General features: G+C 41.4%; 1 protein-coding gene and 1 long non-coding RNA gene across 2 annotated transcripts; both read left to right on the top strand.

Moving 5' to 3' along the window:
* The first annotated feature begins 725 nt into the window (after positions 1 to 725).
* On the top strand, positions 726 to 25,408 carry LOC125363377. The gene is made up of 3 exons (XR_007213219.1): positions 726 to 831; positions 19,452 to 19,462; positions 25,399 to 25,408. It is a non-coding gene; the product is annotated as an uncharacterized LOC125363377 (long non-coding RNA).
* Positions 2,310 to 2,946, top strand: LOC125363376 (small ubiquitin-related modifier 1-like). The gene has a single exon (XM_048362546.1). It carries the CDS (start codon positions 2,332 to 2,334, stop codon positions 2,635 to 2,637), a length of 306 nt encoding a protein of 101 aa, XP_048218503.1. The 5' UTR covers positions 2,310 to 2,331; the 3' UTR covers positions 2,638 to 2,946.

Raw genomic sequence — 25,408 nt, 5'->3', positions numbered from 1 at the left:
TATCCAAACCTTGAATGGCAAGAAACAAGAAAATCCTAGGTTTAAGCAGCTCACAAGGAAGGACATCTTCATAACTTTTGTTGAACTGGAACAATCAAATCCAGTCTGCATTTCCACCATGTGAGGATAAGTTCAGCCAAGTGAGCTCATAAATAGATTCAGAGATTTTTGAAAATACAAACATGGGAGCCAAATAATGATAGAAAAGATCCTTGTGTAGGTAAGAGAATGGCATGGGGATTTTTATATCAGGTTTCCATCTGAAGACGATTATTTTAAAATCAAACTTTAAATACCTGACATAACACAATTAATTACCTTTAAGTCAACTATCTTCAGTCATGTCAACATTTTTAAACTTTCACATTTGTCTGTCAAGCTATCTACATACAGGTGTTTACAATTGTGTTTTCATTTTATACATAGCACAGATGTTGAAAAGATACAGATGTCACATATCTAACAAGTATCAACCGCACAGCATTGGGATTGGCTCCTTACACATCTCCAGCCAAGCGCTGAATCCATTACAGAGCCGACTTTACCAGATGACCACCATTCTTCTAAAAGCCCCACTATAGCCTAATGCTAATTGCTGTAGCAACTTAATTATAATTTGAAGCCTCAGTTAAGTTTCTGCTGTCGTGAAGTTTGTTTGACACTCTAAAGAATGCTGGTCAAGTTTTTCAATGACTTACTGGATAACAAACTCAGGACCTCATGCTTACCCCTAGCCCCTTTGCTTTTGTTTCTTTTCAGGAAGAGACTCCATTTTTGCCCAGGCCTGCTTGGACTCAAAGCCTTCTATTTATGCCTCCTGCACAGCTGCTTGTTTTGTTGAGATGGAGTCTTGCTAACTTTTGCCTAGGCTAGCCTCAAACTGATCCTACTGATCTCTACCTACTGAGTAGCTGGGATTCTTGGGTACCATGCCTATCCTAGGTTTGGATTTTCTATCTGAAGCATTTAGTTCAGGAAAATTATTCGCTACAAGAATTAAGATTCGATGGAGAGGAAAGATTGCTTTTTATCATTGCAAGATTTTATCTATGCAGAAAAATCCTCTTCTTCAGAGGGGATTTGAAGACTTCAGTTGGTTGTCTCTCAACACATGTATAGGAAAATTCAGAGTCAATGCTTGACTTTTGCTATTTAAGAGCTATGCTATGAAGAACCATCTTACACAATCCTCAGTGAATTCCCCTTCACAATCACTTTTGAGCCACTTCCCTTGAACAATACTTCCCTTGAACAATATCCTAATGGAGCAACTAATGTTTATTTCTTATACCTGGTTTAGGCCTTCCTTATCCCTGTTTCTCATGAAACAGCCATAGTTGAGACAGTTGGTTGCCAGAGATTTTACTTCTTTTGGTTATGAAGGGAAAAAATAAAGAAAGTTAGTATTTCTTATACTAAACCCCTGAAGTATTTGACTAAACAGCAACCCCAGGAGAATTAAAGTGAATACATCCAAACTGTGAAGAGGTTAAAGAGGCAAACATTACCATGGTGAGAGCTGCTTACATGAGTGAAAACTTTTTTGTTGATTTTTTTTTGGCCAGTCCTGGGTCTTGAACTCAGGGCCTGGGCTCTGTCCCTGAGCTTCTTTTGCTCAAGGCTAGCACTCTGCCACTTGAGCCACAGTGCCACTTACAGCCTTTTCTGTGGTACTGAGGAATCCAATCCAGGGCTTCATGCATGCCAGGCAAGCACTCTACCGCTAAGCCACATTCCCAGCCCTTTCATTGATTTGTTTTTGATGCCAGTACTGGGGCTTGAACTCAGGGTCTTGAGCTCTTGTTTGACTTTTTTTGGCTAATAGTTTATGCTCTACCTCTTCAGTTATGCCTCCACTTCCTCCAATAACTGGAGTTTTGCTGGTTATTTGGAGATAAGAGTTTCTGCCTGGACTAGTTCTGAACGATAATTCTCAGATCTCAGCTTCTTGAGTAGCTAGGATTATAGGTGTAAGCTACCAGTGACCATCTGGTTGAATATTTTAAAGCATTTAAACACATGGATAGAGGGAGATTATCATTTAAAAATTTATTAATACTTTCTAATGTTCTGTCAGATGTTTTAAGTCTGGAAGAGCCACCAGGCAAGTATTGGGTTTTGTCGAATAATATACAGATTGTCATTGCCAATCTGTGGATTTTCTCAGTTCACAGTGTAAGTTGAACTATATTTCTTACTATAGCTGGCTAGAAGAGACCATTCCTTTCAGCAAATAAGACACAGCTGGACGGATTTGTAAACCCTGGAGCGAGGTCCTGTCCGCCCGAAGCCGCTGCTGTGCAGAGACCTCCGGGTGAAGCCACAGCTACCATGTCTGACCAGGAGGCAAAACCTTCAACTGAGGACTTGGGGGATAAGAAGGACGGAGAATACATTAAACTCAAAGTCATTGGACAGGATAGCAGTGAGATTCACTTCAAAGTGAAAATGACAACACATCTCAAGAAACTCAAAGAATCGTACTGTCAAAGACAGGGAGTTCCAATGAATTCACTCAGGTTTTTCTTTGAAGGTCAGAGAATTGCTGATAATCATACTCCAAAAGAACTGGGAATGGAGGAAGAAGATGTGATTGAAGTTTATCAGGAACAAACGGGGGGTCATTCAACGGTTTAGATATTCTTTTTATTTTCTTTTTCTTTTGCCTCAATCCTTTTTATTTTTAAAAATAGTTCTTTTGTAATGTGGTGTTCAAAATGGAACTGAATACTGGCACTCCATCTCTTTAAAACATCTGTTAATTTGAATTCTAGTGCTCATTATTCATTATCATTTGTTTTCATTGTGCTGAATTTTGGTGATCAAACCTCAGCCCCCTTCACATTGCCCTCTCATTTAAAAAAAATGACGTATGTGCACAGAGAGGCCACTTTTCAGGACTGCAATTTTAGGTAAGATCGACCAATGCGAGTGTTCACAAAGACTTTCCAAGACTTGGCCCTGAAGTTCTAGCATGTGATTGCCTCACTCCTGCACTATGACTTTCAGTGGTAGATGGAAGTTTTTCATAGAACTGAACTGTAGGAAAATGACCTTTCCTTAACTTGAAGCTACTTTTTAAAGTCTGAGGGTTTGGACCAAAAGAAGAGGAATAGATCAGGATTGGAATCAAGCTGGCAGACGTGGTAAGAGTGATGCTTAACTCCAAAGATGGCTTCACTGAAGAGAAAGTGTTTTAAGATTAAAAAAAAATCTTGTCAGAAGAACCCAGAAAAGTTCTAATTTTCATTAGAAGTTAATAAAGTTGTTGGTGAAGAAGTATATACAACAGAACACTGCTCCCTTTGATTTTATTTGTACTTTTTGGTCTGGGGCATGGGTTTTAAATGGACACTGTCTGTACCAGCCTCATTAAAATAAACAATATTTGTAAAAACTGAAAAAAAAAGACACAGCTGATTTCTCTAAAACACAATTTAATTATAATCTAGAAATTGCCATTTTCTTCAATGAAAAATTCTTCAGAATCTTTTGCCACCAAGGTGCTTAGGAGTATATATTCCTCAGAGGAACACACACAAACACACAAATATTCATATTCATGCTGGGAATGTGGCTTAGTGGTAGAGTGCTTGCCTAGCGTGCCTGAAGCCCTGGGTTCCATTCCTCAGTACCACACAAACAGAAAAAGCCAGAAGTGGCCCTGTGGCTCAAGTGGTAAAGCTCTAGCCTTAAGCAAAAGAAGCTCAGGGTCAGTCTCCAGGCACTGAGTTCCAGCCCCAGGACTAGCTATATATATATACACACACACATATATATATATATATACACACACATATATATATATGTGTATATATATACATATGTAGTATATATATGTATAAAATCTTATTTGAGATTTTATTTGAAATATCACTGATCAGTTTTGAGGAAAATGGTGTCTTTACAATAGTCTTCCCATATAAACACATAATCTTCATTATTTTTATCTTTTTTGTTTTGTTTTGTTTTTTCCAGTCCTGGTGCTTGAACCCAGGGTCTGAGCACTGAGCATTGTCCCTGGCTTCTTTTTGCTCAAGGCTAGCACTCTACCACTTGAGCCACAGCGCCACTTCTGGCTTTTTCTATATATGTGCTGAAGAATCGAACCCAGGGCTTCATGTATACAAGTCATATTCCCAGCCCTAGTTTTTATCTTTTTCCTGTCTCTTAAAGTTTGATTTTTCTTCCTGTAGTATTCTTTTTTTTTTTGTCAGTCCTGGTGCTGGGCACTGTCCCTGAACTTCTTTTGCTCAAGGCTAGCACTCTACCACTTGACCCATAGCATCATTTCTAGCTTTTTCTGTTTATGTGGTATTGAAAAATCAAACTTGGGGCTTAATGCATACTAAGTAAGCACTCTACCACTAAGCTGCATTGCCAGCCCCCTGTAGTATTCTTATATAACTTTGAAGTCCTGAGAAATAAGGTCCATTGTCCAGAGATAGAGTTGTTTTAGAAAGACTTCTGCTAAGGTTAATTTAGCAAGTGCCTCTATTTTTAATATTTAACCACCTTTGATATCTGACCTTTCACTGTCCCTATCCTGTTATTGGTTTAAAGAAGAATCTATTTGCTCTTGTCTTAATAATTTTCCATCTGTCTACCTTAACCCAGCTTCTTGGCTATGCATTCCCTCTTTCCCATGTTATATTTGAGTTTGAGGCTAGTATTTCACTGTGTGGAGGCTGCCATCCATGCTCACTTCATCTCATCACCTGAGTAAGGTCTTCCTTTTCATATGCCAACAGCTATCCTTAGTAAATTCTTTTTCTTTCACATTATGAATTGAAGAAAAAGCAGGTACCCATTAGTAGGCAAAATACACCGGCATGTAGGTAGAGAGTTAGGAATGGCTCAAAGAGGAAGTAGAGGTGTGTCCCGATTCCTAAAGCATTGATTGAAAAAGCCAAGTGAGAATTGAAGGTGCTAACTTCAAGCTCCAACACTGGCACAAAAAAACTTAAAGATGGTTAAACCCTGTGGAATCAGACTGTAGAGACAGATTATACAACAGGAAATTCTATTTAAAGAAGAATTTTTTGGGACAGAAACATCCAGCTGTATTTTTGATCCATTCGGAATCTTTCATATTTTTATTTTCCTGATCAACTTTATAAAAACTAGTCTTTTGCCAGGCATTGGTGGCTCACACCTGTAATTCTAGCTACTCAGGAGGCTGAGATCTGAGGATCGAAGTTCAAAGCCAGCTAGATCAGGAGAGTCTGTGAGACTCTTATCTCCAATTAACTACACACACAAAAAACAACAACCCAGAAGTGGCACTGTGACTCAAGTGGTAGAGCGCTAGCCTTGAGCTGAAGAGCTTGGGGACAGCACCCAGGCCCAGAGTTCAAGCCCCAGGACGAACAAAATAAACAAACAAATAAACAAAAATGAATCTTTTATTTCTGTTGTAAGTGACCAATAAAAGTTGATGATGGAATGAGAACATATCACTCTTTCTATTTGTGTTCCCCTGCAAGAATTTTTTGCTGGTTAGTAGGAGAGAAGAGTCTCATGGAATTTTCTGCGTAGGCTGGCTTCAAACTTTATCCTCAGATCTCAGCTCCGGAGTAGCTAGGATTGCAGATATGAGCCACTAGCACTCAGCTAAAACTTTTATAATAAAGTTTTTTTCTTGGTAATTTAAGGGCATCAAGGTTTAAAAAAGCACAATCATAGGACATACACAGATTACTAGAAAAAAATTTCCTTTCCACTGAAGTCACAGATTTCATCCACAGATGGATGGATAGATGTCGTGTTTGATCTTTAGCTTTTCATGTTAACCTCACTCAGTTTATGTCCAAACTCTGCATTCCAGGATGTTCTGCCTCTAACTGTGTTATTGGTACTGAAGCTTGAACTCAGGGTTTTGTGCTCTTGCTTGGCTTTTTTTGCTCAAAGCTGGTGCTCTGTCATTCAAACCACAATCCACTTTTGGCAAATCCAAGACTCTCTTGGATTTATCTGCCTGGGCTGGCTTTGAACTGCAATCGTTAGATCTCAGTCTTCTGACTTGCTAGTGTATGAGCTAGTGCATGAGCTGGTGCCTGGTAGCCCTCTCCATTGCTGCCTTTTTTTTTTTTTTAAATTAAGAGAATGTAGGATTTCTTTTGGCTTATAGTTTTAGAGGTTTCATCCCATCGTGGCCAGAAGGACACAGTGGAGTGGAGCAGCTCCCATCATGGTGGCCGGAAAGAAGCTGGCGCTCTCCTTTTCTTCCTTTAATTCCATCTGGACTTCCATCCTACAACTAAAGGTGCATTTCTTGGGGCTGGGGATATAGCCTAGTGGCAAGAGTGCCTGCCTTGGATACACAAGGTCCTAGGTTCGATTCCCCAGCACCACATATACAGAAAGCGGCCAGAAGCGGCGCTGTGGCTCAAGTGGCAGAGTGCTAGCCTTGAGCAAAAAGGAAGCCAGGGACAGTGCTCAGGCCCTGGGTCCAAGGCCCAGGACTGGCAAAAAAAAAAAAAAAAAAAAAAAAAAGGTGCATTTCTTATCTCCTGATCACTTCTCAGTCCCATCAGGTTGACTGCTTTTTTATTTTTTAGTGGTTCTGGGGTTTCAGCTCAGGTCCTTGTACTTACTAGACAGACATTTGACCACTTGGAGCCACACTTGAAATACTTACTTTTTGATTAAGGAAAACAAAAAAGGAATATAGGTGCTGGTGGCTCATGCCTGTAATCCTAACTACTCAGGAGGCTGAGACCTGGGGATCGGAGTTTGAAGCCAGCCCAGGCAGAAAAATCCCTGTGAGACTCTTATCTCCAAATAACCCTCAAATACCACTGGAAGTGGAGCTGTGGCTCAAAGTGGTAGAATGCTAGCCTTGAGCTAAAGAGCTCAGGGACAGCATCCGGGCACTGAGTTCAAACTCCACTATGACGTATACACACACAAACAAAAAACAAAAGTGAAAAAGGATGTTGTTCATTAACCTTTATTTAATTGGCTCAGGGGTTTCTCACAGTGTCTTAGATTACTAACCTTTTAGATAAGAATTGTTTCCTGTTATGGAAGAGACATGATACCTTCTGTTTTCTCTTCTGTCTGTCTGTTTTATCAAACATTTGTTAAGTGTTCTGAAACAAAGACCTTGAACCAATGCACTGCTTATTCCTTATATGTCGCAGAGAATCTCAACACAGCTATGTAGGCTTAGGAAGCTAGATGGCAGAGTAGTCACACAATTGAAAGGCTTCATATGAAGTTGAGGGAAGCAAAGACTGCTTCAGTCACAAAAAATAAAATTCCTGTTTACTTCTTTGAACAGTAGAAAAGAAGTTGAATATGATGATTCAATAAGAAAATATTTTATTGTTTGGTGCCGCTCCTGGAGCTAGAAGTCAAGCCACAGGCACTGTCCTTGAGCTTTTTCCACTCAAGAGTAGCACTGTACAATTTGAGCCACAGCTCTACTTTTGGCTTTTTGGTGGTTAATTGGAGATAAGAGTTTCACAGTAATTCCTGCCTGGGTTGGCATCAAACTGCAATCCTCAGATCTCAGCCTCCTGAGTAGCTAGGATTACATTCACGAGCCACTGATGCCTGGCCAAACCAAAAAAAATTTTTTTTAATGTCAGGAGATTTTGATAATCATTACCAACTTCATGTATTAGAGTTATGTAAGAGAGTATTGAGTATGTTGGAGATGTGTCAGTAACCTGCATACCAAATATCTTTTTCCTTTTCCTTCCTCTGTCTCCCTTCCCTCCCTTTTGCCTCAGCCACCTGAGTGCTGAGATTATAGGTATAAACTACCATGCCCAGCAAGTGTAGCTAAACTCAAACTCAAACTCAAATTACTGCTGTCTCACATTCTTTTCTCTTTTTTGTGGGGGAGGGCAGTCCTAGAGCTTGAACTCAGGGCCTGAGCACTGTCCCTGGCTTCTTTTTGCTCAAGGCTAGCACTCTACCTTTTGAGCCACAGTGCCCACTTCTGGCCTTTTCTATTTATGTGGGCTTTGTGCATGTTAGGCCAATGCTCTACCACTAAGCCATATTCCAAACCCTGTCTCACACTCTTTAGCTCCATAATTAATGAAGTTTTTTTTGCTCTTTGTTTCTTCTTTCTAATGATCAGCCTGTTATTTAAGTTTCTATCCATTGTATTTCTTTCTCTTCCTCAACCCTCTTGTCTTATAAAGTATGTATCAACCCTTTCACATTATGATAACCTGTAACAAATATAAAATCTTGAAGCCAGGGGCTACATGTCTATAATCCTAGTTATGCAGGAGGCTGAGATCTGAGGATCATGGTTCAAAGCCAGCCTGGGCAGAAAAGTCCCTGTGAGACTATTATCTCCAATAAAGTACTCTAAATAGACATATAAAGGAGGGCTGGGGATGAGGCCCTGGGTTCGATTCCCCAGCACCACATATACAGAATGGCCAGAAGTGGCGCTGTGGCTCAAGTGGCAGAGTGCTCGCCTTGAGCAAAAAGGAAGCCAGGGACAGTGCTCAGGCCCTGAGTCCAAGGCCCAGGACTGGCCAAAAAAAAAAAAAAAAAAAAAAAGACATATAAAGGACTAGCAGAAGTGGTGCTATGCCTCAAAGTGGTAGAATGCTAGCCTTGAGCAAAAAGAGCTCAGGGACAGCACCGGGTCCTGAGTTCAAGCCCCACTATGGACCAAAAAACAACCAACCAACCCATAAAGAATCCTAGTCTTTGGAAGTGATGCTGTGGCTCAAGTGGTAGAGGGCTAACTTTAAGCACAAAGTGGTTCACGGATAGCACCCAAGCACTGAGTTCAAGCTTCAGGGCCAGCAACACACACACACACACACACACACACACACACACACACACACACACTGATGCAGCTCCTAAATCCCTGAAGTGATGAGTGTGTCTGTGTGTTCATTTATATGCGGAGATGAATGGTGACCGGGCTCCTGGACAGGCTCAGGGTGGGGGTTGGTGTTCTGATTAAGAAGTCTAATCTCCAGAAGGGGAGGAATGAAAGGTGGAGTTGATGATTTATGGCCAATGACTTAATCAACCATACCTACCTAATGAAGCCTCCATTAAAAATAGAAAATGAGGACCATACTGCTAGCACTACTCGGGAGGGTGAGATCTGAGGGTCCTGGGCTCGGAGTGAGCCTGGATAAACAAAGCTGAGAGACTTATCTCCACTCAACCAGGAAAAGACTGCAAATGGACACATGGCTCAAGTGGTAGAGCACCAGCCATGAGCCGAGAAATGAGTGAGAGAATGAGGCCTACTGCCACAAAATCAAATAAACAAGCACATAAAAACCCCCATATAAAATGACCTAGTTCCGGAGCTTTGGGCAGTTAACCATGTAGATGGTTGTTCTCGGAGAGAACTTGAAATCTCCATGCCTCCTTCCATGTACTTAATCCTCTGTATCTTTGTAAAAAGTGGGCGAACCTCGGCAAAGTATTTCCCTGGGTTCTGTGAACTACTGTAGCAAATTAATTGATTCTGAAAAGGGTTATGAGAACCTTGATTTGCAGCCTGTCAGTCAGAACCAGAGAGCATACCTGGGGCTTGCGGGCATCGCAAGAGCTGGGCAGCCTGTGGGATTGAGCCCTGCCCTCCTCTGTGTGATCAGACACAATCCACTTAGTGTCAGAACTGAGTTAAATTCCACGGCTCCCAGTTGGTGTCTGGTAGGAATTGATTGCTTGGTATGTGGAGAGAAATTCCTACACATTTTATGTTGAAAGTGTTGTGTTGAGTGTGTGAGAGAGTAGATAAAACAACTTGGGTTTTTCCTAAGATTTTAGGAATCACAGTACCTGGTACACAAAAACAACCCACTCATGTTAGTATTACTACATTTGGTTTATATAAATTTTTGCACTTAAAGCTTTGCCCTTCAATATGCATATAGTTCTGAAAATATTCTGAGAAGTTGGCATTATTTTCTCTATTTACCTACAATAAATAGAGCTTGATAGACCATTGATTTGAAATGGGAAGCCTGCAACTGACCCAGACCCAACCCTATGCACAGAGCTCCTCAAAGCATTCTGCTTTCCAAAAAAGTAAAGTAACAGCCTTGGGATCTGGTTGAAACATAGGTCCTAGTGAGTACTCCTTGCTGTGGGTTTGCTAACTGTTCCTTTGAGTCTACATGTTGTAAGCTTGGTCCTCAGCTCGTGGCACTTTTGGAAGGTGGTGGACCCTGGGTTCTACCCACAGGGGTGTGATCTAGTGAGAGGTCTCAAGTCACTGTGGGGTGTGCCCTCAATAGAGGGTTGTCTACTCTCTCTCTTTGTTTCCTGTCTTTCATGACAGGTGAGGGCTAGTGAGAGGTCTCAAGTCACTGTGGGGTGTGCTCTAAAGAGGATTGTCTCCTCTCTTTCTTGCTTTGTTTCCTGTCTTCCATGAGGTTATCAGCTTCCTTCATTTCTTGCTTTTGCCAGGTCATACTGCCCAGCCACAGGCCCCCAAGGCAATGCTATACCTGATGATGGACTGAAAGTTCCCAAACTATGACTTAAAATGAATGATTTACCTCTTTTTTTTTGAAGCATGAAAATTTTATTTTATTAAAAATTTAGATGACAGGTATATGAAAGCTGAGAAGTTCTTGGAAAGTAGTATAGGACATCACGTGGATAAGTGCCACTATCAGAGACTTATTATACAGACTCACTACCAAGAGGATCTATTCACCCATGAATCTACAACTTACACTTCATGACTTAATCACCTCTTAAAGTTCCCCTCCTCCAAATATCATCAGTGAATGACGTTGGGGATTAAGCTGCTAACAGATGAATTCCAGGTGACAAACATTCAAACTATAACAGTAACATTATTCCAAACCTTTCTGAGTTGTAAAGATCAAAACTCCCAGGTAACTTCTAGCCAGTTGATCTTAACTAGAATCAAATTACTTTTTCTATATTCCTCTTAAGCCTTTATCTCTAATAGTGCTTTTTCCCCCCTGCGGTCATAGGGCTTAATTTCAGCCTGAGTGCTGTCCCTGAGCTGCTTTTTGCTCAAGGCTAGTGCTTTTTCACTTGAGCCACAGCACCACTTCTGGATTTTTCTGAGTAGTTTATTGGACATAAGTCTTATGGACTTTCCTGCCTGGGCTGGTTTTGAACTACAGTTCTCAGATCTCAGCCTCCTGAGTAGCTAGGATTATAGGCATGAGCCATGAGCCACTGGCACCTGGCCTCTTAATGGTATTTCTGATAATTTTACTGGCAAAGCTATGTTAAAATTATATCCTCTTCCTTAAATGAGAACATCTAGAAAATATAAAGTAAGCTATCAGGAAAGCCTGGTCTGCTGTTGATCTCTTTTGATTGTGATTCACTTGTATATACTTTTGCATGCATGCGTGTGTGTGTGTGTGTGTGTGTGTGTGTGTGTGTGTGTGTATGTGTGTGTGTGTTAAGACAATGTCGTGATTGGAGGCATGACTTGGTAGGGTGCTAGCCGATGAGTGAGAGCATCAGGTACTGAGTTCTAGTCCTAGACTCAGATTAAAAAAAACAAAAAACGGGGCTGGGGATATGGCCTAGTGGCAAGAGTGCTTGCCTCATATACATGAGGCCCTGGGTTCAATTCCCCAGCACCACATACACAGAAAATGGCTAGAAGTGGCGCTGTGGCTCAAGTGGCAGAATGCTAGCCTTGAGCAAAAAGAAGCCAGGGACAGTGCTCAGGCCCTGAGTCCAGGCCCCAGGACTGGCCAAACAAACAAACAAACAAACAAAAAAAACCCCCAAAACGGATGATGACATATGTAGCTCAGGCTGGCCACAATTTGAAATTCTTTTCCCTTAGCCTCCCAAGTAAACCATCATGCCTGGTGAAATTCCGCACTGACATTACTAGACATGGATGTAGGTCTGTTTGTTAAAATACTCAAATCACAAGGTGAACAAATGCAGCAGTGGTGCTCACTAGACACTATGGTGAATGAGTTATAAGACTTATAGGTGGGGACAAGGAGAGAAAAACCAGGTGACAGTGAGAAATGTGTGACATTGTTAAAAAAATGTACTTATTACCTGATTTATATAACTGTAACACCTCTGTACATCACCTTTGTAACAACAACAAAGTCCCAATCCCCCTACCCCCATCACAAAATCAACAAAGTTGAGTTGGGCTAAATGATACCAGTAATAATGGAAAAGCAACAGGAAGAGTCTGACAGCTTGCAAATGAGCAGTCTGGACTATGTCTATGTGAGTTGTAGTGGGGAGAGCCTTCTTGTAGATCAGAATAGCAGGAACAGAGTTTTGTAGGGGATACAGGTCATGATAGGAACTGGTGGGAGGGACAGGAAGGAAGGGAAGGGGATGAGGGACTCTCAGGAGAACAAGGAGGTTAGAGTAGCTTTGAGAGAAGAACTGAAACCCTGTGGAGAGTAATGACAGCTTACTAGTTATCAACTATTGAGTCCTTTTCTGTGCCCATTTTCTGGCCTATTTTAAGTTTTTGTCCTTTCTAATTCTTACTTGAAACGTTAGGGAGCAGATTGCATTGTTCTCATGGGGAAGCTCAGGGAACACTTGCTCAGGGTGACCTAGGTAGGCAGTTCTGAAATCCACATTTTCCTTTTTCCTTTTGGTCTTGCCAGGTAGCCCACACTGGCTTTAAACTCCCAGGCTCGCCTGTGGTTTGAGATTCTCCTGCCCCCACTTCCGAAGAGCTGGGATTACATCATGCGCCACCACACCCTGTTTGAAATCCATGTTCTTGAACCATTCCCTGCAGAAATGGAGGACAGAAGGCCAGGTTGACAGGAGACAAGATCTGGAATTTAGAACACTGGGAAATTCAGGGTCTCAGGAAACAAGGAAAAAACATTGGACCCCAGGCAATCCTCAACCTCACAGGCCCTGAGAATTTAGCGTTGCCATTTGGGATTGCAGTGTGGTGGAGAATGAGGCCTCACTCTGCAGGCAGCTCTTTCCATGGAAAATGAAAACAGAATGAGTCCACTGTGGTTTTCTCAAGGACAGGGCTGAAGCACTTACTAGTGGGAAATGTCTCCAGCTAAAGGGAGGCAGAGAGGGTAAAAGGCAAGGCTGAGAGTGGTCTCAGAGAAGGCAGACATAATAACAGAACAACAGGAGAGGAAAAGGAGGTGGGCGTGAGTGAAGGCATAGGGATCTGGTGATTGTTCCAATCGAAGGGAGAGCAGATGCTGGAGAGAAACATTTCCTGCTAAGAAAAGATCTAAAATGACTGAGGGGTTAACAATAGCTGAGAGGCAGCCTTCTTTGAAAAAGAAAGAAAACATGGCTGCTAAAAGGAATTCCTCTTTTCAATTTGTGCTGCACTTTATAATTTGCCAAGTGCCTTTCCATCTATTATTTATTCTGACATCCATGCTGTGCAGTCTGGCATTGTTGACTCTGTTTGTCAAATAAGGAAGGAAATCTCAGAAAGGAAAGGTCTTTTCAGAGGCCCCATGGCTGCTGAGACAGAGCTGGGATTTGAACTCCAGTCTTCCCTTCAAGACTTTGCTCCCAACCCAATGCCACAGAGGTGAGTGGTACACATGAGGTTATCATAAAATCATTCCAACTTTGGGAAAGGAGTTACCAGGCTGCTTTGGAAAAGTTGGCCTGTGAAAAATATCTGGGGAATCCATTAATGTATAATTACTTTGGAAAGTTTTATTTGAAATCGCTCTAGTTAAGAATGAACTCACAGGAATATTTTACTAATTTATATTCAGCTGGCCAGAAAAAGCAACTGAACACAAAGAATTTGAATTATCTGTACCTCTTGTTCTAGTCACAGAGGAGCAAAGATTAATCTTGATTAAAAAAGGCATAATTATTTCTTTTTCTCTGTTTCCATAAGGAAAAGTTTTCTGTTTTCCTCTCTTCTTAATAATGGCACTTTGAGCTGGGCACTGGTGTCTCATGACCGTAAGCGTAGATACTGAGGAGGCTGCGATATGAGGATCACTGTTCAAATTCAGCCAGGGCAGGAAAGACTTATCTCCAATTAACTACCAAAAATCTGGAATTGGAACTGTGGCCCAAGAATAGAGCCTGAAAGCTCAAGGGTAGTGCCCAGGCTCTGAGTTCAAGTCCCAGGACCAGTGCCAAGAAAAAAACCAATGGTGCTTTTTGTTTAATGTTCCTATGTTTCTACTGGTAATGATTCCAACAGTAGTTTGCTTTAGTTCATGCTATTTTTTTTCATTCTTTTTGGCTGTCCTGGGGTTTGAACTCAGGGCTTGTAGTTGCTTGGCTTGCTAGTCTATTACTTGAACCATTCCTCTAGCTCTGCTTTTTGCTGTTTTTTTGTTTTTTTGCCAGTATTGAGGCTTGAACTCAGCTTGGGCACTGTCCCTGAACTTCTTTTGCTCAAGGCTAGCACTCTACCACTTGAGCCACAGCACCAGTTCTGGCGTTTTTTTAATATATGTGGTGCTGAGGAATTGAACCCAGGGCTTCATGTATGCTAGGCAAGCACTCTACCACTAAGCCACATTCCCAGGCCCTTTGCTGGTTATTTTAGAGATGGAGTCTAATGTTCTTTTCTGCCCAGGATAATCTAGAACTGTTCCCCAATCTCAGCCTCCTGAGTAGGTAGGAGAAAATAGCCATGAACTACAGGTGTCTGGCTTGGTCATGTGTTCTTGTATATTGTCTGCTTTATTTATTACAGCCCATAACATATTCCCAACTTGATAAATCCAACATTACTGTTACATCTGAGCTAGTATTTTCACTTGCTCTGCTTCTTTAGGTTTTTTTTGTGTGACTTGTTATTTTTTTGAAAGCTGGACATGATATTTTGGCTTTATTTGGGATATTAGAATAAGGCAACATTGTACTTCATAACACAGAGCAAATGTTCCAATGAGCTGAGCAGAAAAGGTCTCAATTGAACAGAAAAAGAATGAAAAGGATCTTGGTTATTTCAAAGTTACTTGGCTTGAAAGGCATGGAGAAAAAATTATAGGGAAGTAATTGGTTAGTTTACCTTAGGTTATTTAAGGTTACCTTTCTGGTAGTATTAAATAAGAGGATCTTTAGTTATCATGTCAGCTGAAACTGGCCCTTGTGGGAAGTTTGGTTATCTCTCTTTCCTGATTTTGGTTTGGTGATATGGAACTTTAGCATGAATGACTCCATTTTAATTTTTAGTCTGACCTATTGGAGGCTAGGCTCCAATATAGTATAGGAGCTCAGTGCAAAAACAATGCCTCCTATAATTTTTATTTAATGTGAGTAAAAAGAAGTCTACTAAGGAGATATTTAGTGGTACAGTGGTTAAGTATAGGATGAGAGGAATTATTCTTTAGTTATATGATTAGGTTTATGATGATGATGACAATGATGTTGGTCATGGGGCTTGAACTCTGGGCCTGGGCGCTGTCTCTGAGCTCTTCAGCCCAAGGCTAGCACTCCACCACTTGAGCCACAGTACCACTTCTGGTTTTCTGGTGGTTAATTGGAGATAAGAGTCTCACAGAATTTCCTGCCTGGGCTGGCTTTGAACCTAGATCCTCAGATCTTAGTCTCCTGAGTAGCTAAGATTACAGGTGTGAGCTACCAGCACCAGGCAGGATTATTATTATTATTATTATTATTATTTAGTGCTGGTCCTGGGGCTTGAACTCAGGGTCTGGGCACTGTCCTTGAGCTTTTTTGCTCAAGACTGGCACTGTACCACTTGAGCCATACTTTTACTTCTGGCTTTCTGCTGGTTAATTGGGGATAGGAGTCTCTCAAAATGTGTCTGCCTGGGCTAGCTTTGAACCACAATCCTCAGATCTCAGTCACCTAAGAAGTATTATAGGCATGAGCCACAGGTACCCATATCCTCATTGTTTTTTAAATGATATTTTTATTATCTGTAAGCAGTTTTACAAAGGGGTGTCACTCAACAAATAGGTTTCATTCTTTTGGTAAGCCTATACCATTGACTGTGAACATCCCAGGAGCTTCTAGGTTCCTCCACTGGATGTTTGGGGTGTGCTGGACTTGGACTTGGTATTTCCTGTCCCTGGGTTGGTTAGGTTCTGATAAACCCCAGAAAGTTAGTCTGTGGGAATAATATTTTCTCTAGAGGGCAGGCCTTGTTAAGGACAGAATGGCAGAGTGGCGTGGCTCATGCCTGTAATTCTAGTTACTTGGGTGTCTGAGATAGATGACAGTTTTTTCTTTTTTGCCAGTCCTGGGGCTTGAACTCAGGGCCTGAGCACTTCTTTTTGCTCAAGGCTAGCACTCTACTGCTTGAGCCACAGAGCCAGGCTTTTTCTATATATGTGGTACTGGGGAATCGAACCCAGAACTTCATGTATACGAGGCGAGCACTCTACCACTAGGCCATATTCCCAGCCCAGGATGACAGTTTACCAGCCAGAGAGGGCAAAAGTTTGTGAGATCCTATCACAATCAATAAAAAGCTGGGAGTATATTGGGTGCAGGTGGCTCATACCTGTGATCCTAGCTACTCAGGAGGCAGAGATCTGAGAATTGCTGATTAAAACCAGCCCTGGCAGGAAAATCTGTGGGACTCTTAATCTTCAGTTAACCACAAAAAGCTGGAAGTGTTGTGGCTCAAGCAGTAGAGCACCATCCTTGAGTAGAAAAGCTCAGGGATAGTGCCCAGGCCCTGAGTTCAAGGCCAAGGACTGACACTACCCCCCCCTCCAGAAAAAAACAAAACCCCAAACCTGGGCATGGTAGCATGTGCCTGTAATCTCAGCTACACATAGCAAGCAGAAATAGCAGAGTGGTGGTTCAGGCTAACTTGAGCATAAATGCAAGCCCTTTTAGAAAAACCTCAAAGGCTAAACAAGAGCTGGAGGCGTGGTTCAAGTGGTAAGGTGCCTGCTTTGCAAGTATAGGCCTAGAAATCACCAACCCCCAGTATCTTAACAAAAACAAAGACAAAAAAAAAAGCTTCTAGAGGTAAAATGCACAAAATAGGGGGGGTCACCCTACACATGTATCCTTCTGAAGGTTTTTTTTTTTTTTTTTTTGGTTTTGTTTTGACAGTCCTGGGACTTGATCTCAGGGCGTGAGCACTGTCCCTGGCTTCTTTTGCTCAAGGCTAGCACTCTACCACTTGAGCCACAGCGCCACTTCTGGTGGCTTTTTCTATATATGTGGTACTGAGGAATCAAACCCAGGGCTTCATGCATGCTAGGCAAGAACTTTACCACTAGTCACATTCCCAGCCCCTTGAAGTTTTCAGCATTCAGGCTTGGCCATCCTGGGCCTTCCGAAATCCAGCAATTGTCCCTCTCCATTCCCAGCTCTTTTAGAGGTTTCTTCTGTTGCAGTTGGGTTTTTTAAAATCTGCCTTGCTTCATCGATTTGGGGGGGGGGGTAGAAGTTTGCCACGTGATTTTGCATCTCTAATTTCTTTTTTCAGTTTTTTTCAGCTTCCTCCTTGTTATGATGAGTGTCAGCTGCTACGATTACCACAGGCTAAGAGTTTTGTGACATCATCACCACCACCATCATTCTTATGCCATTCTTCCTGGCCTGATTTCTACTCAGACTTGTTGAGCAGTTCCTGGGTGCCCTGAAGGCGCGGTTGTAAGTGTCTGTGAGAGTGGCACAGACGTTTACCTGCAACTGGATGGGATTTTAGGAGAAGGCTCAGCAAGCTCATGGAGTATAAAAACTGCACCATGCTCCATTGTTGAGGAACTGGAAGTACCATGATGTTATACATCATCTTTCCATTTTACAAATGAGGAAATTGAGGCACAGAAAAGTTGAGTAACTTATACAAGGTCATATCATCAGTTAGTGGCAGAATTAGGTTTTTGGACTCCCGGGGAATTCTGGCTCTGAGTTTATACTTCTTTTTTTTGTGTGTGTGTCCATCCTGGAATTGAACTCAGGGCCTGGAGATTTTTTTGTTTTTCTTCCCAGGCTAGAATTTTGCCATTTGTGCCACAGCTTCATTTCTAGCTTTTTGGTGGTTAATTGGAGATTAAGTTCTCATGGAGCTTCCTGCCTGAGCTCGCTTTGACCTGGGACCCCTAGATCTCAGCCCCCTAAGTAGCTAGGATTTTATGTGTTAGCTACCAGTGCCTGACTATACATGTATTTTTGTTGTTTTTTTCTAGGTCCAGATCCTCTTTTGTCTTCCAGTAAAGTCTTTCTCTGTTAGATCCATAGGGAGCTGTTTCACTGACTACAATGTAAGTGATTTTTAAAAAAAGTAATCATCTGACATCATTGAGAAGGCCAGAGTAGTTACCAGTATTCTAAATGAGTCATATGATTGAGATGGGAAAACTTAACCTAGCAATAGGGAACTGACTGACCCTAGCTTTCACTCAGACACACTTTAAGTTATTGGCTGGTTCTCTCAAGCAAATGAATTTACTGTTTTGTAATTGCGAAGACAATCACAACACCCTGGCCCAGAATTCCTACTTGCAGAAGAGTTAAGAATTGTATGTTCTTTGCAGTATTATTTACCATAGCTAAGATACAGAACCAACCCAGATGCCCCTCAGTAGATAAATGGATTAAGAAAATGTGGTATATATAAACAATGGAATTCTATGCTTCCATCAGAAAGAATGACATCACACCATTTGTAAGTTAATGGGAAGACTTGGAAACAACATATTAAGTGAATTAAGCCAGACCCAAAGAAACATAGGTTTCTCTGATTTGTAATAATTAGTATATTTCTAGGATAGTCCTAGCAGAGGCTCACAATAGCTCAATAGCTATGTACATATGACCATATAAGATGATGTTAATCAAAATGAAGTCCAAGATATGGAAACAAGAGGTTTTTCTTTGTTGTTGTTGTTTTTTTAATGCACTGTGTGAAGTTATTTCTTTTTTCTTTCCTCCCACCCCCCTTTGGTTCATCCCGTTGTCACTGTTTTTGATTTTGGTACTCTGTGTCTTGTATATATGTTTATCTCATTTGGAAAAGGGAAGGGGAACAACAAAATGGTGAGACAAAGGACAAAGGGTGAACCAAAGCAACAGTGATACTCACAAGACAATATGTCAGAAATGATTTTTAGCACTTGGGGAGGGGGAGGAAGTTGGGAAAGTAGGAGAAAAAACGAGGGAGGGGGTAACAATGTTCTACTCATTGCCTTACAAATGCAACTGTAACCCCTCTGTACATCACCCTGACAATAAAATTAAATTAAAAAAAGGGAAAGAAAAAAAGAATTTTATGAGAACTCAGACATGGAGGGAATCCAGGTTGCTTTGGAAGAGAATCAGACAGACAATTATTATCTTTATTTATATTCTGGAAGAAAAGGAATTTATAAGTTAATGAAGAGGTTAGTCATTGCAGCAGAAAATGAGGCATGAGAAACTGGGGAAATAGTTATTCCGTCTGGGAACAATAACTTGAAATGGAGCTTTTTAAAAAATGGGCTTTTTGGAATTGGTTTCTGGACGGTCTGGGGAATATAAAAAGAATGCAAACAATTCAAGTTTGCACTGAAACATTGGAACAGCTGGAGGACAGAAATGTGTGGTCTAGATTTGCTGCTTCTGTCTCTTATTCCTCAATTCCTATTAAATCCTCTCATATCTGATTTCCATTCTTCTCTCTGCCACCTCATTCTCTTCTTCTTCCTCCTCCTCCTTTTCTTCTGTGGTTCTTTTGCGTCTTCTTTGACAAAGACTTACTTTGAACTTTCTCTTTCTCTTCCTCCCTCCCCTCCGTTCCTTCCTTTCTCTCATGCTTCAACTCAGGGTCTTTTGCTTGGTTTATTTTGTTCACAGCTGGTATTCTACCCACTTGAACCATGCCTCCAGGTCTGACTTTTTTTGTTTTTTACTAGTTACTTGGAGATAAAAGTCTTGAGATTTGTCTACCCAGGCAGGCGTTGAAATTCAATTCTCAGATCTCAGCTTCCTGAGTAGCTAGGATGATAGGACAGATGTCCCACATCTTGGCTTTGAACTCTTGATTCTTCTGCCTCAGACTTCTGTGTGCTATGATTATAGGCATGTGCAATCATACCTGGCTTGCATATTTCTTTATATGTTTCTTGCAGTGAAAACATACCCAGGAATATTACCTGCTATAGTCTGCATTTTTATACACTCTCCTCCTCCCATTCATTATTTGAAGCCTAATCATGAATGTGATGGTTAAATTAGGAAGTAAGTCAAATCAGTCATGAGAACTCTGCTTTCATATGATTCTTACAAACAAGTTTTATTTGTTTGATTTTTGGTGCTGAGGATGGAATCCAGGGCTTTGAACAAGTTGGGCAAGTGCTCAACCACTGAGCTACATGCCTACTAATTAGAGTTACTGTCCTTATGTAAAAACAGGTCCCAGAGAAGTTCCTTTTCCTTTCCACCATCTGAAGACACAGTGGAAGTGATCTAGAATCCAGGGCTCAAGCCCTCATCAGACACAGAATCTTCTGGTACCTTGATCTTGTGCTTGCCAGCCAGAAATAAATTTCTGTTGTTCACCTCGTTTATGGTTTATTGTTTCAGAAGCCTAGACAGGCTAAGACGTTACCACAGCTTTCCCATGTCCTTGTTAATTCTGCTGGCTACTTGTTATTTCTTCTTCAACACCCTTCCTTCACTATTCCTCCTCATCTCTGTCCTGAGAGATTGACTGTGATGTACCTCATTAATGGTCTTTCATTCTGGCTTTTTATTGGGTTCAGGTAAGGAGCTATATGTACGACATAGGAGGGAGGGAGGAGAGTTAGAAAGTCAGAGCTCAAAATTGATTTCATGGCTGGGAAGTAAAGATGACACTCTTGGACTGTGATTTAGACTGTCTCTGACAAAATTATAAATGGATTAATGTTTTAACTTGTTATATAAAAGTGCTAGATCTATATCTCAGCAGTTTCATTCTTGACCAGCCTTGGTATAGAGACTTTGGGTTGAAATGGTTGTCAGAGGCAGGAGTTGGCTTCTCATTGATTATAAGATCTGAAGCAGAACCTCACTTTTTATCGGCTTTGCTGCCTCCAGCTTTTGAAAAATATAAAAATGTCAGTTACTGGCATGCCCTTTGCAGTTATCACTTCTAGATGAATAGAAATTTTGTTTTTTTCCCCCTTCCTTCTTCTCTTCCATTTTCTTTGGGAGACAGGGTCTCACTATGTCACTCAGGTTGACTTCATCCTCATCCATCCAGATTGACCTCATCCTCTCAAATGCTATGATTACAGGCGTGTGCTACCATGCTCAGCTTGCTTTTACTTCTTTAAAGTAACATTTTCAGTTGATAAGTACACTTTTCACCCATTTCTTATTTTTCCAAGATAGGATAATCATAGTTATAAGGGAAATGTGGCTGGGCACCGATGGTTCATGCCTGTAATCCTAGCTACTCAGGACAAAGCCAGCTCTGGCAAGGAACTCTATGAAACTCTTGTCTCCAATGAACTATCAAACAAAATAGTTGGAAGTGGAGCTATGGCTCAAGTGGTAGAGCATTAGCATTGAGCAAAAAAGCTTGGGGACAGTGCCCAGGCTCTGAGTTCAAGACCTAAGACTGGCATACACACACACACACACACACACACACACACACACCCCAATTATATAATAATTATATTATAATATATTAGTTAATATATAATAATTCATGCATACTAATTAATAACCAATATCTTTTGTAGCATTCTATATTAGGAAACATGAAATAGAACTCTTAAATCCTATGTACTTTCTCCTTTTGTGGGAACCTTCAATCTCTTAACCTCTATTCTTCTCCCATCTGGTAATGCCTTCTTGCTTTCATTTCTTTATTATTCCAGATGACATTTCATGATGTAGTCATGGCTCAATTGCTTTCTTGTTAGCATCCTTAATTTTTTTGTACTCTGTATGCCTGCTATACTTGTCCTGCAACCTCCAGCTCATCTCTTCTTTCCATTTAAGATTACTCATCTCAAAACCCTGAGATTCTGGAGATGCTGGTATAGGGAAAGGTCATTGGAATGAGCAGCTTTGCTTGGCATGCTTGTAACATTCCCTTCAATCTTCTCCCAGTCTTCCTAGTTCCCTCTGCCCTCCTTGTGTTCTACAGACAATCCTAATATTTTCTAATGAAGAGACAGACAACAATTGCTCCCTGTACATACAGCATCAGTACCAGCCCCTTATCCCCATGCTCTGACAGTGAGTCCCCACCCAGGCTCATCGAAAGCTGAAATGTTACCTCCTGTATCTTCTAGTACCTTACCAGAGGAAGGTCAAATTATCTTCTGTTATCTATGTTGGCATCCTCTTCCTCTCCAAGGGATTCTTCCTTGCAGAATTACTTTTTATTTATTTATTTTGAATTTTTTTCCCTTTTAAAAATTATTATAAAGGTAATATACAGAAGGGTTACAGTTACGTAAGTCAGGCAAAAAGTACATTTCTTTTTGGACAAGGTCATCCCTTCCTTTGCTTTTCTCTCCTTCCTGTTCCCACCCACAAGATGTATAGCTCATTTTTCAACATAGCTATTTATTTATTTATTTGTTGGTCACGGAGTTTGAACTTGGGGCCTGGGTTCTATCCCTGAGTTCTTTTTGCTCAAGGGTACTCTACAAGTTTGAGCCAAACTCCACTTCTGGTTTTCTGGTAGGTGGAGATTAGAGTTCTGATAGGTGATTGAAGATGAGAGTCTCATGGACTTTCCTAACCAGGGCTGGCTTTGAACTGTGATCCTAAGATAACAGACTTCTCAGTAGCTAGGATTACAGGCCTGAGACACCGGTGCCCAGTTGCATTTTATTTTTTTATTAGAAAACAGTGGCAGAACCCCACATCTGCTGGTAGCCCAGTGCCTAAAATAGACATCCCCCTTCTCACTCCAGATTCTTTTATTTTCTTCACAAATAAGTATCATGAAAGGACTGTCTACACTGCCTCACCTTGTTTTTCTCTTGAACACTCTGTAATCTGTTTTCTATTTCCTTCTTGAAAGCTTTAGCAATGACTTCCAAGTTGTTAAATGAAATAGACTTAGAAATAAAGTCAGTGCTACTCCATTTTCAAGACAAGGCATTTGATCTGGATTGCAAAAGTACCAGTAGCTTGCTTGCCTAGGGACTTGCAGACATGACAAAGCTCATGCATTGGAAAGTCTGAAAACAGGACCAATTAGAAAAGAGCTGATTAGCAAGGAGAAGAATGGACTGTAATCACATGAGGAAGTAGGTAGAAACTCTGTGTGTGTGTGTGTGTGTGTGTGTGTGTGTATACCACAAATCACATACTCAGAAAAGCCTGCCTGCCACAAAAGAATAAAGGGGGCAGGAAAAAGCCTGCTTCTAAAATTCAACCAATCTCAATAGGTCCACATGTTCAAATTACCCCAGAGGAGATAATGTCACTTGGGCAATGTCTGGGAGAGAACATAAACCCCACAGTACTCAGCCAATGAGGGGGTGGGAGAGAGATCTCTCATGCTAGTGTAAGGCCTAGACAAAGTATCAATACAATCTAAATAATTTAGGTAGCCAGAAGTCAGTGGAGCTAGGACACTTTGAGTCATTATTTAAAACGCACCTATGGCCTTGCCTAAATAATTGAGTTAGAATAAAACTGTTTTACTTCCCTACACCCAGGGAGTTAAAATCAGTCCCTCTCAGCCACAGCTAACTATTAACAATGTTATTCCCTAGCAGCTATTCTAAGAAAATGCCAAGGACTTAGACTCTAGGAAACAGATCTCTAACCCCCTTTTTGTGGTAAACTCCCCAGCTTCAGCCAATCAGCAGGTGGCGGAGAAGGCCTCAAGGTCTAGGTGCTTCTTCAGGCAGCAAGATAACAGCTAGACAGCCCTGCAGGATGGCACGTATGTCATGAGGGCCTGGACCATTGAGCTTAAGTGACCGACCCCCACGAGCCAGCCAACCACCTTTTCCAGGCCTGTTCCCCCCATCAGTTGCACCAACCAGCTTTTGAAATTGTTTTTATTATTTTCCCATGTCACAATGTAATTTGCTGTATGATACTATGATGCATGAAACGCCCTTGACAACCCTATAAAAACCCTGCTAGATAGAAGGGCGGGCCTCTCAATCCAGATCTACTTTGTCCGTGAAGGTTGTGAGTCCAGGCTCCAGCTTGCAATAAAGACTTTCATGTACTTGCATTGGAATCAGCTCCTTGGTGGTCTTTGGGGACCCCTGAAATCTGGGCTTATCTCTAGGAATAAATTGCTTGTGGTAATCGCCAAGAATGTGTGTGTTCATCAGACACCTGATCTTACAAGGCCACCCTTAAAGTCTCATATTCACTGCCCTTCTTGTCTCTGAGTCCATCCTTGAGCTTGGATAGGTGAGTACATTTCTCACATAGACTTGTTTCCATTGACTTTTATGGAATGTTTGATCTTTCTGATCACTCCATTTCTGAATTTCCCCCCTTAATTCCCTTGGTAGTATACTCCTGGCTAATCTAGTGTCTTGTTTCTTCTGGGTCTTGTGGTTAGCCCCTAGCCTCCTGCAGTCTCATTCTATCTTCTTTTTGGGAAATCTCATCCCTTCATATGACTTCATCTGGTACTCACATGCTGTTAACTTTCAAAATCTCTGTATTCCAAAGCTATACAAATGTAACATTTTTAGTACTGACCTGAACTCATGATCTCTCCTCGCCCCCCCCCCTTTACTTCCCTGTGAAGAGCCAGACTTTGAAGTCAGGCCCCACTTTACCACGCGAACCTGAGATAAGCAGGCACTGTGAGCAAACCCAGGACAAGCTTATTAGGGCCCAGCCAGTCAAGAACTCTAACCGCCTGGGAATGCTTAACGCTAACCGCCCCCAGAATGCCTCGAGCCCTGAGCCAATCAGATTTGTACCCGTGTCCTAATCTTGCTTGCTTGAACACCTGATGGCTGTAACTTTGTTTTTTGCCTTTATAAGCCCTGTGCAATCGCAGCTCGGGGCTTCCTCCTAACCTCTGCTGTGTCGGTGGGTAGGATGAGGCCTGAGTTGCAGCTCGCCTGAATAAAGCCTTGCCTTGCTTTTGCATTTCAGAATGTCTGAGTCTCGGTGGCCTTCTTGATGGTCTTCTCGCGACTTGGCATAACACCTGGACTTTTCATCTTTCCTTATTTCATTATCAAAGTCTATGTTCCATGAGTTTTCACAAAAGAAAAACAAACAAACCTGGGCATCATTCTAAATTCCTCTTTCAGCTTTTCTAGTAGACTTCCAATGAATCAGTCTTTTTTTAAAAATTATTATTTTTTTATTAATTGAACATAAATTTTTTTTACAAGGTGTTGTGCAAAGAGGGTGCAGTTACATAATAGGTGAGTGTGTACATTTCTTGTGATATCTTACAACCTGTTTTTCCATCCCTTGTCTAGGTCAGGTAGACACATATGCAATATACAATGTATCAAGCACATATACAGTGTTCACAGACTTGGTCTCTACTGTCTCTCCGTCTCCCTTTGTTAACAGTCATATATCAGGGAGATCATGCCCC

This window comes from Perognathus longimembris, chromosome 14, assembly GCF_023159225.1.
Source record: "Perognathus longimembris pacificus isolate PPM17 chromosome 14, ASM2315922v1, whole genome shotgun sequence".
Classification (NCBI taxonomy): domain Eukaryota; kingdom Metazoa; phylum Chordata; class Mammalia; order Rodentia; family Heteromyidae; genus Perognathus; species Perognathus longimembris.
Note: the sequence above shows the minus strand (reverse complement) of the source record. Positions and strands in the feature narration are given on the sequence as shown.